At 54.0% G+C, this 16,794-nt stretch overlaps 4 protein-coding genes across 4 annotated transcripts; all 4 read left to right on the forward strand.

Moving 5' to 3' along the window:
* Positions 1 to 711: 711 nt before the first annotated feature.
* HD553DRAFT_292186 (uncharacterized protein) lies at positions 712 to 3,899 on the forward strand. Its single transcript, XM_046178402.1, has 9 exons — positions 712 to 1,158; positions 1,271 to 1,451; positions 1,563 to 1,747; positions 1,846 to 2,057; positions 2,144 to 2,374; positions 2,444 to 2,665; positions 2,745 to 2,814; positions 2,889 to 3,202; positions 3,290 to 3,899. The coding sequence occupies exons 1-9, from the start codon at positions 1,015 to 1,017 to the stop codon at positions 3,759 to 3,761; spliced, it is 2,031 nt and encodes a 676-aa protein (XP_046039086.1). The 5' UTR covers positions 712 to 1,014; the 3' UTR covers positions 3,762 to 3,899.
* Positions 3,900 to 4,733: 834 nt separating this feature from the next.
* HD553DRAFT_153808 (uncharacterized protein) lies at positions 4,734 to 7,768 on the forward strand. Its single transcript, XM_046176763.1, has 4 exons — positions 4,734 to 6,494; positions 6,581 to 7,151; positions 7,247 to 7,384; positions 7,465 to 7,768. The coding sequence occupies exons 1-4, from the start codon at positions 4,820 to 4,822 to the stop codon at positions 7,589 to 7,591; spliced, it is 2,511 nt and encodes an 836-aa protein (XP_046039087.1). The 5' UTR covers positions 4,734 to 4,819; the 3' UTR covers positions 7,592 to 7,768.
* A 2,206-nt stretch (positions 7,769 to 9,974) lies between these two features.
* On the forward strand, positions 9,975 to 12,959 carry HD553DRAFT_321927 (uncharacterized protein; the record flags this gene model as incomplete). Its single annotated transcript, XM_046181260.1, has 8 exons — positions 9,975 to 11,002; positions 11,024 to 11,108; positions 11,177 to 11,249; positions 11,487 to 11,556; positions 11,620 to 11,715; positions 11,787 to 12,094; positions 12,161 to 12,288; positions 12,357 to 12,959. The coding sequence occupies 8 exons, from the start codon at positions 9,975 to 9,977 to the stop codon at positions 12,957 to 12,959; spliced, it is 2,391 nt and encodes a 796-aa protein (XP_046039088.1).
* Positions 12,960 to 13,198: 239 nt separating this feature from the next.
* HD553DRAFT_305006 (general substrate transporter) lies at positions 13,199 to 15,923 on the forward strand. Its single transcript, XM_046179099.1, has 12 exons — positions 13,199 to 13,516; positions 13,596 to 13,654; positions 13,725 to 13,882; positions 13,946 to 14,054; positions 14,117 to 14,163; positions 14,237 to 14,336; positions 14,423 to 14,629; positions 14,703 to 14,807; positions 14,887 to 15,033; positions 15,096 to 15,349; positions 15,415 to 15,525; positions 15,606 to 15,923. Exons 1-12 carry the CDS (start codon positions 13,270 to 13,272, stop codon positions 15,712 to 15,714), a joined length of 1,653 nt encoding a protein of 550 aa, XP_046039089.1. The 5' UTR covers positions 13,199 to 13,269; the 3' UTR covers positions 15,715 to 15,923.
* The last annotated feature ends 871 nt before the right edge of the window (positions 15,924 to 16,794 follow it).

A 16,794-nucleotide genomic window follows, 5' to 3' on the forward strand; every position in this document is an offset into this window, starting at 1 on the left:
ACATCTGGTCTCGAATAGTACCTCTCTTTCAACAACCAATAGACTCATGCGATAGGCCTCAGTCTCAATCGCTCTGCTAACCACCTCCCGACTGGCCACTGGACGCCCATACGCATCAGACTGGACGAGTTTCATCTTCTGTTTCGTCACACGACCAGGCGACCAGGTTTAAAAGCATCGGGGAATTTAATCAGAACTCTCCCGCTTTGTGTTACGACATCTGTTCCTGTCACGCGAGCAGTCACGTGGCCACCTCAGCGGGAGAGGGAGAGCAGAGGAGAGGGACGCGTTGTTGATGAAATGACGACGAGCGACCCCGGCGATCCGGCGAACGACGGGGTAAAAGTGGAGGATCGACGTTGGCTGCGCATTATTTCCTTATTCGACTTCAAACTCGCAGCTCATATCGCAGCGTACGATCTTGCGAACGTCAGACGTAGCAACACGGATTGACTCCCCAAGGTCCATTTGACCTCTCCAGACCATTTCATTGGACAGGGCCCACGGCCGCTGATCCTCGCTCGAGCTTTTAATATAACTCGAGGAGAAAAACCGCCGCCTTGTGCTGCTTTTCGCCCTTTCGCCCTCGTATGCCGAACGCGCAGTTCTAACTTTGTACGCCCCGGCGGCCTTGGCGCGTCGCGAAAGTCGCAGAGGCAAGACGTACCAAGAACCAAAACCGACCCTTCCTTCATTCCATCACCTCGATCACTTCCCCCCCCCTTCAGCCTTTTCAACAACAACGACCCTGTCATCTTGATACCAGCACTACGAGTCCCGTCCCCTCATTCGTCTTACGAGATATACCCCCACCTCCGTCGACGATATAATCAACACGATCAATCACGAAGAAGAACAACAAGGCAACGATCGACCACGACCACAATCAGAGATCAGATACAAATTCCTTGCATAAACGATCGTTATACCAGAACATCACAACACACCATACCACAACACAACACATTCTATCACATCGTGTCCTACAGCGATACCTAATCTGCAAACACTGCCATGAAGTATTCTGCCATCTCGGCGGTACCACTCGCCGTACTGGCTGCATACCAGGCCAACGCCCAGGTCACGGTATATACGGGCATTCCATCACGGACGGCCACTGCTGATCCTGCTGAAGCGACGGTCGACTATGCCGGTCTCGTGAGTCTCACCTTCTCATAAACCTCGATCCAACCTCCAGATCGACGTGCCACCATACGATCACGCTCAAATCGATATCAAGTACTGATGAAAACGATCGTTCACTCATCAGCCGGCTTACGACCCCTTGACCCTCGAACCCCCTGCCCCACCCGAAACGCCCGTCACATCGTACGGCCTGACCGTCCCCTCCACTGAAGACGCCTTGATCGCGGCCGGCCGTCAACTGAGTATCCAGCAAAAGGGGAGTTTCTTGGGATTTAGTATCGAACTGAGTGTGGCGCCTTCTATCAGTGAGTCCCCGATTCTCATCCGGTGTCTTCCGAGATCCTACATCGCACACCGTCGTTACCACGATTTACTGACCACGACGATTCTTATTGTGCTCGCTTGTCGCCTCTCAGTCGGACAACACGCCAACAGTCTCAAAGTCCCCTTCCTCAACTACATGGCCAACATCCGAAATCGAGCCGGACACGGTGCCTTGGTCAGGATCGGAGGGAACACGCAAGAATCTTCGACTTTGTATACGCAGGGGACGGATGATGGGTCGATGATCGAGAAGATCAAGGAGGAAGGGGCTTCGGTGGTAAGTCTAGTCTCATCGAGCGTCAAAGCATTCATCTCGACTGGGGTGCTTGTCGTTACAGACGTGCTGATCGCCACATACTCGCACGACGTGTGTAGACATCGACACCGACCATCAACTATTCTGATGATCTCTTCTACGCCATGGCCAACATCTCCGCCGTCGTCGGCGTAGACTGGTACTTTGGACTGCCTTTCAACCAGTCGGCAGTGGAGAACAAGATTGACAACATTTACGAGGTTGCCCAGACCGCACAGGCGATCTTGGGGGAGAGGTTGTTGGGTCTACAGATGGGTAACGAACCTGATCTGTAAGTCGGGCTTGTCTAACAAAAGGAGGAACGAACCGTCAAACGCGACCGAGTCGGCTGACCTGAACCTCCGGGCTTTCTTTTAGCTACTCGGACCACCAAAAGCGGGATCCCGGCTACGGACCGACCCAGTTCAACGACGAGTGGATGAGCATCAAGGATGAGATCCGTTCTGAGGGCAATCTGAAGCAGTCGCAGAACTTTTTGATCGGACCTTCGATCTGTTGCGAGGTGGAAGGGTTCTTGCTGGACGACGTTCTGAACGCTGGGTTCTTGACGGACAACTTGGACGCACTCGCTATCGTCGCCGTGCAGCAGTCAGTCAGGCTGCGTTCACCCTCATAGTGTTCCTCGATGTGCTAAAGCCTTTCTTGGTCACGCCCCAGTTACCCGGAAAACAACTGTGGGATCGACGGAAAGGTCACCAACCCGCAAGACATCTTTGCCAGCTACCTCACCCACAACTCTGCCGTCGGCCTCGTCGGCCCTTATATCGACGGGACGACGCAAGTCTTGGCGGCCGGCAAGGATATCATGATGATGGAGTTTGGGACTGCCAGTTGTGGTGGTTTCCCCGGGTTGTCGGATAGTTTCGGGGCAGCGCTTTGGTGAGTTGTGAAGTTGCCGCTGGTCGGTCGTCAGCGTCGATGCACGGGCGGGTGGGCTGACACGCTTGTGTTGTTGCAGGACCATCGACTATGCTATGCAGATGGCTACTCAGAACTTTACCGCCGCCTTGCAGCACGTCGGTGGACAGGTGAGCGAGATCGTGTCTCGATGTGCTTGAGCCGCCGTGCTAATCATCGCCGTCATCGCCGCGATGCTCTACAGAACGTGTACTACAACGCTTTTACGCCCCCACCCAACAATCTCGCCTCGTCCGGATACCAATGGACCACCGGATCCGTTTACTACCCGACGATTATCATGGCCGAGCTCTTTGGTTCGAGCAACCAGAGTCAGATTGTCGACCTAGGCGCCGATAACAACAACGAATACCACCCGGCCTACGCCGTCTACGAGAATGGCGTGCCCACGAGGATCGCGCTTATCAATTTCGTCTCGGACGCTTCGAATGCAAACGATCTGACGGTCACGATTGATATGGGTGGTCAGCCGTTCCCTAAACAGACTGTTGACGTCAGGTGAGTTTGGGGTCCTGCTACTTTGTTACAGTTCTCAAGTTGCCTCGTCTGACTCGAGCGAGATTCCATTTTGCGCTATCCAACCAGGTACTTTTCCGCCTCGTCCGTCGCCGAAAAGTACGAGATCTACTGGGCCAACCAGACCCTCCGAACGTCGTTTGCCAGTGACGGAAGGCTCTACGGGGATAGGGAGACGGTCACCATCAACTGCGATACCGGCGCCAACACCTGTTCCATCCCGCTCAAGGCTCCCTCGATGGCCATCGTCTTCCTCACCGACCAGTCCCTGGCCTCGTCGACTTCGGACGATACGGCATCGACGGCAACGTTTGCTACGTCGGTCGTCAACGTCGGTTCGGCGACCGTCGATGTCGGAGCGATCCAATCTGGGAACGGTCAGGCAGGAGGTGGGAACGGAGGAAACGCCGTATTGGGGAGCAACAGTAAAGGGAGCATCAACGCGGGTGGGAAGACCATTCCCGGAGCTCTCTCCTTGTCGACGATCGGGATGATGAGTTTGGTTATGGGCCTGGTGGCGTGGGTTGGGTTGGGAGCGTGATCCCTCTTTTGGTTTGGTGTATCGTTTTTGAGAGATCTTTTCACGAGTCTGGTCATGATCTGGGTTTCTCGTCACGTAGTTTAATCTGTACTACAAACATCCCATGTAGCCTATCGCGATTTACACGTTCCTTTGTGCCTTCTTGAATGCTTGGACCTCTCTTCTTCACATTGTCGAATCTTAAGGTTATATATGTAGTCGAGGTTCTGCCATGTGATGCGTCCAGGGAGAAATCCAGGTGTATTGACGCTCACCATGGCGTAAAATCCTGTCGGAACATGTCACCCAGATTCTTCCATAGGAACGGTATCTTCGAGCGACCTCCCTTTCCTGCCATTCAGACCGGACGCATCTCTCGAGACCCCCTTTGAAAGACGAGGTGCGGGCAAGCTGATCGCCGAACCTTCGACGCGCTAAGCGAGACGAGACACGAGACGAGACCCGGACCCGGCGGCAGAAATGGAAACGAACATCCTTTAAAGGGATTGTGCCGAGCCATGCGAAGCCATGAGGCCGGTCCTTTGGATCATTCGACCTTCCTCGATCAACCTCCCCGCCTTTTGTTTCGATCCATCAGAATCCTTTCCTATTCCTTTCGCGCACGTTCCCCTTCCCTCGCTCTCTTCCTTTCCTTTCGGAACTCGACCACCCGAAAGCTGATCTCGACCAACCCCAGGACCGAAACTCTAGATAATCGATCAACCATGTCAGCTCGTCCGACAACCTCACCGACGGCAAGCAGCCAGGTAGATAAAGACTGGGTGGCGATTCTGTGGCGACACCCAGGGATATTGTAGCTTTGTAGCTCGTACCCAAGGATCTAATACGGCGTATCTCTCGAAGAGCTTTTGGTCTCAGCCGGTTGCTCTCGGTCAGTGGTCTTCCTCGATATCTGGCGTTTGACAATCCTCATATAGCTGATCCAGATTATCATCCTTTGCGACGACATGCACCTACAGAGCAGGTCTTCTTGACTCCTGAATATCAACACCGATACGCACGGTACGGCTTCTGGACATTGAGTTGACAAAGGGGACGACAAGAAGACGGTCGCTACCATGACCGGGGGGACTCAGCCGGCGAGGATGTCGGTCATGCACGTCGAAGTGCCTATGCAGGCTGCAAAGCCCGCTCAGTCGACCTCGGGTCGCTCTCACCATACACATCATACGCACAAGAGTAAAGCTCCGACGGTCGTCAACGTCGTTGAAGAAGAACCGAAAGTGACCGTGGACGTGAGCGTACCTGCGGGACCCAAGGCACCTACTGTCGTCAGATCCGAACGACCTAAACCGCCTACCGTTCGACCTTTACCCACGCGAGCTCCTAGTGTTCATACGGTCGTCGACGTGGAAGCCGCTGCACCTGTTACTAGCTTTGCAGAAATCGTAGTGGACGAGAGGAGCGAACACGCTCCGGGGACACGAGAGGGGACTACGGTTATCGTGGACACGCATCCTCAAGCAGCAGCACCGGTCGAAGAGACTGTCGTCGAGGTCGTGCCAGCTAGTGCCGTACCGCCAACCATCATCGACGTCGAGACCCGGTCGATCGCCCCTTCCCATCACTCGCATCATTCGCACCACTCGCACCACTCGCATCAGTCGAACGCCCTCGGGCTGACATCGACCGCCGAGATGCCTTTCCCCATCCCCCGCCTGTCACATCGATCCCATTCGGGTCATCATGGCGGGCACCACCGTCGAAGCCTTCACGCGACCGTCAAGATCCCCATGCAAGTCGGTCAACCCGCTGCGGCCATGGCCAAAGCCGAAAGTCCCCCACACGCCGCTGTAGCAGAGATCGGTCCTGCTCCCGCTACGCCTGAAGTGGTAGTAGAAGCTCCACAGGCAGAGACGGTGGTCGTAGCCACAGCTACAGCTCCTCCTGCTGTTACAGCCAGGGCGTCGATCACGAACTCTCCACCTCGTGCGCCGACTGTCGTTGTTACTCCCCCGACGATCGTCGAAACGAACGCGGGAAAAGGGGGGAATAAAGGGAAAAAGAAGAAGAAGAAAGGGGGGTCCGTTACCGCAGAAGCTACCGTGTTGACGAACGTCACGGTGGCTGGGAGCGATACCGACTACCCTCAGACGGTCGCGCAGACCATCGTCAACCCTCCTCGACCGATCATCCAGATCATCGAGATGCCAAGAGGCTCTTCGACTTATCCTTCTTCCCACCATCACCATCAGCATAAACACCACACGCACAAGTTCCCCCACCCGCCTTCTTCAGCCAGCTCGTTCCCTGCCGGTGTAGGCCCTCCCGTGTTCTTACGGACCGAAAAGACCCCAGCTCCTCCCAGCGTCCGCGGATCACCGCCTTCTCATACGCATACGCATACGGTCGTCCATCATCCAGGTCGGACGGAGCAGATTACCGTACTCCCCGACGAGACCGAGATCATACGGGAAGTTCCTGCGGCGGACAATATGGGGAATTCTCCGTCTAAAACCGGGAGAGGAAAGGGATCTTCTTCGAACAAAGGAGGATCGGTTCATGGAGGAGATACAGGCGGAGGAGGAGGTGATGGGCACGTCGGTGGAGTGCCACCAGAGGTGACGGCCTCTCACCCCGCGCCTGGAGTGACGAGGATCGAAGTCCGACCAGTCTTGCAGAACAGCGTGCCGGTATATACGGAGAGGGTCATGATGCGTGGTGGACCGGAAGATGGGGTGGATGGGTATCCTGCTGGAAGACGGTTCTCGGATCTAAGACCTATTCCTATAAGTGAGTCGTTAGCTATCCTGGAAATGTGCAGCGAAGGCCATGAGGTGAGGATGTATGCTGATATGTTCACTGGTACACCGAAACAGTCGACTACCGGTCGTTCTTGCTCTCGCCACCAATTGTGAGCCAACCATTGCCACAGATTCCCAACCCTGCACCTGGTCCTCCGACAGAGTTGCAGTCTCAGCACGACTACCTCGACCACCTCACGAGTCGGTCGAGCCACAAGGGAGGACATCATCGTAGGCGTTCGGGTCATGACGATTCCAAGATGACATCGTCGGGAGATCACAACAACAGCAAGGACAAGGGGAAGAGCGATGCCGAAGAGGATTATTACCATCGAGGTAGCAGGAAACATGGGGATAGTCGGCAACGTCATCGTTCTCACGATCGGCACAGGCATCATCATCATGGAACCGAGACATCATCCGTGGTGCCTACTCCTCGACACGGGCGTTCAGCCAGATCGACTCCGCAGACGGGGACTGGTGATGATCGTTCGCATCATCACCATAGCAGTCACAGCCACCATCGCAGCAGCCATCATCACCACGGCCATCGCGACCCTCACCACCATCGCCGAAGTGACGAGGAGAGCATCCCCGTGTATCGTTCAACACCGGAGATGACCCCTCCGGCAGATCGGTTTGCCAAGTGAGTGATATCTCCGAAGTGCCGTGATTAAGCGTCTGAAACGAGAGGAAACACCGGTGTTGACACGATACGGAGATCCCTCCTTTGCTTTTCAGGTACGCCTACCCGCCTAGCTACGAGCAGATCAAGGAGAGGGAGGAGAAACTCAGCAAGATGGAAGCGGAGAAGGCGGCTGCAAAGGCGGCGAAGGGAGCGCCGTTCCCACCTGGCGGGTATCTAGCGATGGGCAATCAGTAGGTCGAGAGACAAAGGGCTCGATGCGAGGCATTGCGCGTTTCGTGCTGACCTCGCCTCCCACCTCTTGTTGATATAGAATGTATAGTCGACCGCCGCCGCTTGGCATGGGCATGTATGGCGGGATGGGGATGCCAGGTATGGGGATGATGAGACCACCGTTCGGGATGGGAATGGGGATGCCCTTTGGTCGGGGATACTTTTGATGAGTGACAGGCCTCCTGCTTGCGGTGCGATGTAACAGCGCTCAACACCGTGCAGGATGAAATGTTATCCCGTCTTATGGCATGGTATACTGACTGGCATGACTGCATCGAACGCCGGATCGCATCTAGACTCCGAATGGCAAGAATGCTATTGCGTTCTCATCGGGCCGAGCGCCGGTCAAACGTCTGAGCTGCACGAGGCCACGGTCCCGTGGGTGTCGCAGGCGCGCGGTAAATTACACGAGTCCACGCTGCAGCGACCCATGCCCGCGGTCGGTCGCCTTCTTGTCTGTTCTGTGTTCTCGCGCTCGTGATCATCTGCCTCCGTTTCAAGACAGCAGCATGTGCCCTGCGCCACAACAAAGAATAGCGAAGACCGATGTGGCGTGGTGCAGCCCCCCTCGTGAAGACCGAAGACGAGGTCGAAGATTCTCTTGGCTCTGACTTGGATCGCCTTCTTCCCCGCAATACGAGGTCGGGGTCGGGAAGAGATGGTCCGGGGCCCAACGCCGACATGCTTCAACGCCTGGACCACAGTCGTCCTGGGGCGGTCGCAATGTAAGAATTTCTAGGGACGTGACATTTTTTCTAGCGTCGTGACCTTTCTCTAGGGACGTGACAAAACTGTGGGGTAATAACGTAAAAGGTGGAAATAAACACTACTACGCTATCATTCGCCAGAAATCTTCCGGCTCTAAGATAACGTACACAAATGAACCACGCTACAATCCCTCTGTACTCTGCCTGCGTCATTAACACCTAGAAATCATCCTGCTGCATACATCTAGACGTTCACAATGTCCGATTACTCCTCTTCTGAATCGTCTGAAAGGACTCCATCGCCCGAGCTCCTTAATCCTGTCGATTTGATCCGGCGCCAACCTGCTACCGAAGCTCCCCATCCCCTACAACATATCTTCGACCATCCTGGCTATGATGACTCCGACGCTATTATTACTGCGGTTCAAGCCGTCGCCAAGAATGAAGGATTTGCTGTTCGCAAAGAAGGTGCCGCTGCAAACAGACTCTATATTGTCTGTACCCAGCAAGGCGAGCATAAGGACCGCCATCGATATATGGCCACGGCAGGTCGCATGAGGAAAGACTCCAACGTTAAAACAAAGAGGACCAATTGTCTGTGGAAATGTTACGCCGCCAGATCTAAGAAAACAAACATGCGGTGGAAACTTTACGAGCGAAACTTGCAGCACAATCACCCTATGACGGGATCGGCGTACGCTTTTCATCAGCACCGTCGTCTAACTGATGACGAGCGTGCTGTGGCTGTCAGCGCTCTTGCGGCAAATGCTACGGCGCCAGCAATCGTCGAAATGTTGACGCAGAAGGCTGCCGCAGAAGGAAGGCAGAGCTATGTCTCTCCCAAGGAGATATACAACCTCAAAGCAGAGATAAAAAGCGTCGCTCTGCAAGGAAGGACTCCTGCCGACGCTATGATTCGAGAGGTTATCAGGAAAGGAATACCTCACTGCTACCGAACCAACGCCAATGAAGAACTTCAAAGTTTCTTCTTTACTACCCCCCTGGCCATTATTCTGGCGAAATATTACGGCTACGTTTTCTTCATCGACTGTACCTACAAGACTAACAAGTACCAAATGCCGCTGATGCATATCGTCAGTATGTCGCCGACGAATAAATCCTTTACGGTCGGCCTTGCGTTTCTTGAAGGCGAAACAAAAGAGGAATATGTCTGGGGATTACAATCCCTGGCATATGTCTGTGGAAATTTGCCGACGGGAGTTGTCGTCACAGATCAATGCTCCGCTCTGCGAGACGCGTTGACGATAGTCTTTCCGCACTGGAAGCAACAGCTGTGTACTTGGCATCTTGCCGACAATCTGAGCACAAATTACAAGCAAAAAGTGCCGGAGGAGGATTTCGAGGCGTTGAAACACTCGGCAAATGTCCTTCGAACTGCTAAGACGAAGGATTCCTACGAAAGAATTCGCGCGGCATGTAGCGAGAAGTTTCTCACCAATCCCAAAACACGTTCAGCATGGACATATATCTTGACTCAACATGAGCAGGGAGAGTTCTTCCTTACTCATCGATTGCAGACGACGCTAAATTTCGGTGCAACAACAACGTCGCGTGGGGAATCCTTCCACAGAGCGCTGAAAAATTCCATCAGCGGCGGAACGGCCGATATGTTTACCGCTGTACACGCCGCCATCATACATATGAGAGGTACTCACCGCACTATCTTCAAGGAGCATGCAAACGACTGTATTTTCCGGGATATAGATTCCCCTCCTTGTTTTCAACCGGTAAGTTTTGAGATATTTCTTCCGCCGCTAAAGAGCGCGCTGAATTTGACGTCAAATGACAGTTGAAAGGTATCATCGCTGTCAGGGGTTTGAGGATGATGCGCGACGGCGCATTTCGACTGCAACAGGCCGCCAGTGCCCTCGGAAAACCCCTTGAACCCTGTTCTGGCGCCATGAAGAACACTCAGGGGTTGCTGTGCCAGCACGACTTTGCTCAATTATTGGCGCCGGGGAGTTTGCACCCCTTAGTTAACCCCGCCACAATTCATCCGTTCTGGCACCTGCGTTCGCAATGGGAATTGCAGGAAGAAGCCAAAGTCTTCGCCACGCAATGGGCCGAGAGAACTTTGGCGTCGGGAACTTTCTACGATCATTACGATGAGATTGATCTCATCCCCCTGCCTCGTCTGCAGGCTGACATTGGGATGGTACCACAAAATGAGTACCTCCTCGATGGCGCCGGAATATCTCGCGAGATGGATCCCGACGCTCGAATTATCCAGGAACCTCTTAATCGACCGCAATTGGTCAGACAGAGAGAGAAGCGGCTGGCGAAGGAGCGAACTGTGCAGGAAATTCGAAACAATTTGGGGGCGGCGGAAGATATCGTAGTAAATCTCACGGCGACAAATCGTCTCGAAACACGTCATGAGACTGTCAAGCGACGGATGAAAGCGACGGAGCTTGCAGCCAAGAAGGCTGCAAAGGCTGCAAAGCCCTGCAAACATTGCAAGAAACCTGGCCATACGATGTCTAAATGTCCCTATTATGCGGATTCGCAGGCGACCGACATTCTCCGTGCCCAAGGTTCTCAGGCATCTTTGCCGGCGCCAAATACCGCGCGATTACCTCCCCCGTCAACTCTCCCAGGATTTATGGCGCCGTCTATGCAGATGCCCCCTTCTAGTTCTCAGGTACCGCCTCCCCATATCACACCTATGTCCCGAGGGCCCTTCGACCGATCTGCTCCAGTACTGCATTCGGGGAACTTTAACTACGGAGGATTTCCCTCGATATTCTCCAATGCCACGCCTTCGTCGTCAAGTCTCCCTGGACTCGCCCCTGCTTCCCAAAACGGCTATTATCAATCACAGTACAACAATAGCGCCAAAGGACCCCTTTGGTGAAACATGGCCTCGCGAAGCTTCCTTGTTCCTGTTGTACTAGTCTTTGACGTCACATCGCTGATCATTCTCGGCTGCGTAGTATATTCTATTCTTTGTTCTAGCGTAAGTACAGCGCCAGTTTGTATCCGCCGCCAAATTGCTGACGATGTTTCAAGTCGATCGTCGTTCAGGTACTTTTGGCAACGAGCCAAGTGGTATATCTTTGTTTGAACAATGGCGTCGACAACAGCAGCGACGTCATGAGTAGGCAAATGAACCCCTATCGATGTCGTCATGACGAGGCGAATGAACAAACGATTTTTGACGTCGATTCTTTTGTTCTTCGATTTCACCACGACGTCAAGCGTCGGCTAACATTCTCGAGAAGCATATATACCAGATCGATTCTTGATTTCCCCCCCCCCCCTCGATACTTACTCTCTACCTCTCTCTCTCTCTCTCTCTCAAACTACTCAGTCAATAGTCTACGCCGTCAAATAGCTCTCGAAGTTCCCCCTAGCCCCAACAACAACAACAACAACAACAACAACAACAACAACATGCCCGCCAAGTAAGTTCAGTCTCGACTAGGTTCTCTCCAGCGTAGCATATCTAACGAACTTTGACGTCGTAGCCCCAACGCTGACGCCAACGCCGCCGCCGCCGCTGCCGCCCCCCCCGTCCCCTATGCCCTCACCAAGAGGGTGCCTACCGAGGAGGAGGATGCGCTGTAAGTTTCGACGTCAAGTTTTTATCGAATTTTTCCGTCGCTAAATTTCGCTCGATTTTTGCCCACGTTAGCGATGCCCCGACTGAGGCCGCCGAACTTCTCCCTGTAAACTTCGACGTCGACCAGATCGTCGAGCTGGTCGAGGACCTCGAGGACCCGGACCTCAAGATCTTCAACCCTCGTTGCGGTACGGTCCACGATTGGTGGAGGAAGATTTGCGCCGCTCAAGACAAGTGGCGAGCCGCCGAGGCCAACGAGCGAGGTCAGTTTCCGGCGGCGAAAATCGGCGACGACTGGAAGGCCATTCGGGCCACCACGGGCGCCTTTATCGTCCCTCCGAGCGGTGCGAAGCTCGCCTCCATCAACTTCGACGCCGAGCGTAAGTTCACATTCCGACGTTAAATTTCTCTCGATATTCCACTGATCTATCTTTCGTCGCCAACAGTCCACAAGGCGTTGATCAAAGAAGAGGAGCGCAAGTGGCTCCCTGCGGTCCCCCCTGAGGAGTTTATCGAGTTGATGGCGCCGAGTCGAACGGGCGGGATGGACGAACAGGCGGTGAACGGTTGGCTCGTGAGTATTCTTGTTTGTCTTGACGTCGTCTCTTGGCTGACAATTTTCTCCGCCGCTAAACTTCGCAGCAACGATGGCGTGGCGGCTGGCGCATCGCCTGTGGCCATTGCAAGGCCAAATATTCGTCGGCGACCGTCCCCCTCCCCGCCTACCAGTTCCAGAACGACGACGCTCGCCAGTTCGTTCTCCCCGCCAACGCTTCCGCGGCCGCCATCGACGCCAACCCTCTCGCGCTCTGCGTCAAGTACGGGACGCTCGAAATTTGCCGCTCGACAGTTCCCCTCGTCTCTTCTTCGGCGTTCTCTGCCTGCGGCAGATGCAAGTCTCTCGGGAAGACCTGCAACGAGGCCGCGGGCGCCACCTTCGACTGGGACAAGGACATCGACGAGGATTCGCCAGCGGTGCTCTCCGTCGCCAAAGTTCTTCGGGACTTCGCCTTGGGCCGCAAGCAGCTCGTCGTCGAAAGGACCTCCGCCGCCGCTCACGGTCTCGAGATTCTTCGCGACGCTGTTTGCCACGGTAACACTGAAGCGATGGTCGCGGTCGAAGGGGTCGTTCAGCCTCACGAAGGTCAAGACGCCGAGACGACTCGAATCTTGACGGAGCTAATTGACGAGGTTAAGGTCGCGGGGCAGAAGGGCAAGGGAAAGTCTCGAGCGGCTAACAACTAGCCTTTTTTAATATTCTACAACTTGTATTAATTCTCGTCGTGTTTCATGTTTTTATGCGAACGTCTTTATGCGTGGGAAAATATCGCGAGATAATTGGCGCCGAACAACTTTCTTGCTTGTTTCCACCTTTTACGTTATTACCCCACATTGTCACGTCCCTAGAGAAAAGTCACGACGCTAAGAAAAAAGTCACGTCCCTAGAAATTCTTCGCAATGTATATAATCCCAACGCAGAGTGACCGATTCATGGTTGCTATGCCGATGCTGACAACCTTTCTTGCTTAACCAAACAATACCGTGATACCCAAACATGGATACCAAGAAGGTCGATTACTCTCACCAAGAATACCTTTCCGATGACAAGGTCGGGACCCCTCCCATCTCGGACCACGATGTACCTTCATTCGTCAATGGCCGACCGGTAGGCGTCATGACGGCAGAGGAGAAACATGCCGCTCTCGAACAAGCTCAGCTCGAAGACCCCGGAGTTCCATACTCGGACCCGCGTTTCATATGGTATATCTTGACCGTCCTCTGTGTCTGTCTGTGTGGAGGAGGTGAGTCGTCGCGAGGTAACCGAAGTTCAACGGACATAGCCGGCGCTAATTGCGCGACATGCGCTCTTTTGCCTCACAGACAGCGGTTTGGATGCCACGGTCATGAGTTCAGTCAACTCGATGACACAATACAAGAAGGTGTGCAGCAGATTATACTGTATCGTGGTACTGCTCATCGGCTAATCATGAGATTTATTTGATTCGAAAGTACTTTGGTATCGGTGCCAACGACACCGCGGCCGCGAGGACCGGTATCGTCTTCGGAATGTACACCATCGGGGGAGTTGTCGGTTTCATCCCTTCCTCGACGATGCCCGACTTGATCGGACGTAAATGGACCATGGTCACCGCCAACGTAGTCTTGACGTGAGTCAGATAGCGATTCTCGTGTATCACATAATTTCATACTGAACAGTTGCGACGCGACAGGGTCGGAGCTCTTCTCACTGCAAATGCGAGGAATATGGGCATGTTCTTGGCCGGTCGATTCCTCACTGGTCTGGGATGCACCACCGCCGCTGCCGCCGCCAAGAGTTATGTAAGTCGTCAGCCCTTCCACATGTCGACGATTACTGTCACTGACTCAGCTGGAACCCGTAGATGGCCGAAATCACCAACCCCAAACGTCGAGGTCTTTACATGGGAACGTGAGTCGCGCTCGAGCCTCACGTGTAATTTATCAATGTCCCAACTGACTCAAGTATCCGAATTGCTTGACAGACTAAACTCTTTCTACTACATCGGTCAAATTCTCGCTTCCGGTATCACCATCCCTACCGGTCGATACACCAACGACTGGTCTTGGAGGGCGCCTCTCTATGTGAGTCTCGTCCCGAGTTCCGCCTTACCACCTCGAGGAAACCCAGACTGACGCGACTGCACAACCTCAACCCCGCCTTTCTCCAGGTCCAAGGTCTTCCGGCCATGATCAATGCTGTCGGGATGATCTTTGCCGAGGAATCGCCTCGATGGTTGTACGCCCATGGAAAGCGAGAACAAGCGCTCCGAATCTTGGCCAAGTTCCATTCGCGGGACAACGACATCAACTCGCCCATGGTCAAGATTCAGGTCGCCGAGATCGAAGAGGCCATCTCCCTCACCGGATCCGACAAGGTCAGCCCGGGTTTCGGCTCTTCCGCATCTGCTCAAAGACGGAGATCGCTGACACCGCTTGTCCGTCGAACAGCGATGGTGGGACTTCTCTAGGCTCGTAGCAACCAGTGCCAGTCGATACAGGTTGTTCTGCGCCTTCTTGCTTAGTATCTACGGACAGCTTGCTGGTAACGGTCTTGTAAGCCGCGCTCAGCTTTTGGAGTCCCCCTTCTCACATCTTCCGCTCACTTGGATGATATTCGTTTCCCCTCTCATAGATCACTTACTTCTTGCCAACTCTGCTTGGATTGGCCGGTATCACTTCTCCGGATAGGCAACGAGTCTTGAACTTTGTCAACAGTGTCACCAGCATGTTCGGTGCTGCTACCGGTACCGTCATCGTCGACAGGGTCGGACGGAGAAAGGTCAGTCGAGCTCTTTGTGATACTGGCACGACTTGGATGCTGACCGACGTCACCACTCTCAGCTCATGCTTTTCGCCCTGATGAGTTGTGTCGGATGGCTCACCCTGGTCACCATCCTCCTCTCCCCGGTCGGCAACGAAAGCAACTCTCGAGCGAGCGCGGGTATCGCCTCCATCTACCTGTTCATGGTCTTCTTCTCCCTCGGTATCACTCCCTTGCAAGGTCTCTACCCCGCCGAAGTATTCAGCTACGAGAACAGAGCAAAGGGTCTGGCCATGCAGGGTCTGCTCACCAACGGAGTCTCTTGCATCAACACGTGAGTCGCTCGCCACATACCCTGTCTCCTTGCCAATCGATGCTGACCTGTATCCGTTGCCGCAGCTTCGCCTTGCCCACCGCCTTGCTCAAACTGGGCTGGAAGACGTACATCATCTTCGCCATCTTCGATTTCGTCGGAATCTTCGTCGTATGGTTCACCATGGTCGAGACGAGGTGAGTCCCACATTCGAGTCCAGCTTGAGATCATCGACGTCCACCGACTCGCTTACTTGTTCTTTTTCGCCCTGGTGCAGGAGGCTCACGCTGGAGGAGATCGACGCCGTCTTCTTGCAAGGAAACGCAAGGAAGAGGTCTATCGAGTTGGCCAAGCACAAGAGCAAGGCGGCGCACGACAACTCATAGGGGTCGTCGTCAATGTAACAATGTACACATTTACACCTTACACGGCTCAAGGTCGTGATAGTCAACGGTTCCACGGGACCTAAGGGATACCTGCTCGGATCGCATCGGTTGTTAGTTAATCTATAGGTCAAAAGTTGTTTGTGAAATTGTAATGCACCAAGTACCAAAGTCTGGTTATCGAGTGAAAGAGATGAATACGTTCGAACCTGCTGCAACGCCTTCCATCTGACCTGCTCTAGTGCGTTCGCCTATTCCTAGCGCACCTAACCCAAGTAGCCCTGCAGAATCGGTATGGATAGCCTGTCAATATCCCATCAATTCTCCTTCTTGAGCCGTCAAGCTATGCTTCTCTGCGATGATTTTGACACCAAGCGATCCGAGGTGGCTGGGAACCTGTGCGGTAGAAGTGGGGTTACGATGCTGTCACAACATGTCATCGCCTCGAGATCGCCCCCTGCCATGAACCCGCATACAAATATCGGGGACGCAATGGGCCTAAACGCATGAGTGTGCGCAGTTGACCCTTTCCTTTACCCGCTCAACTGGCTGATCGTCCATTTGAGGGGCAAATGTAGGGTTTATGCCAGGGAAGGAATTCGATCAAACTGGACAAGCAGGTTTGTGGCTGATAGCAATAAAATGTTCGCGATCACTCAGGACCAGCAATCTACTGTCTCAACACAGAGCAGGGGATCTGAGTTCGTAAAGATATCCGGGTTGATTACCGAATTCCCGACGACATTGCTCCCCTGACCCACCCGCAACCTTCTCTGAATCCTCTCTGTCAGTCAGCTTGCAGTTTGCAAATGGCAAATTGGGATTGCGACTCGTCCCGCGACACCGATCAATTATTGCAGAGGCGCTCCCTCCTGATACAGTACGGAGCATGTTCTGTGTCAGGGACGACGTGATCCGCTGCGACCCGTTTCAGGATCCACAAGGCAAGGCAGCGACACGGGACAAGGATTGATGCGCTGTGATCCATGGAAAGGTGCATCGTCCGAAAGAGGAGGCTTCGTTGGAAGGGGCGTGAGGTACACGAGGCTAAAAATGGGGTGGGGGCCAAGACCATTGCGGCGA

The sequence above is a fragment of the Filobasidium floriforme genome (genome assembly GCF_021052385.1).
Source record: "Filobasidium floriforme strain CBS 6241 chromosome Unknown HD553scaffold_3, whole genome shotgun sequence".
Classification (NCBI taxonomy): domain Eukaryota; kingdom Fungi; phylum Basidiomycota; class Tremellomycetes; order Filobasidiales; family Filobasidiaceae; genus Filobasidium; species Filobasidium floriforme.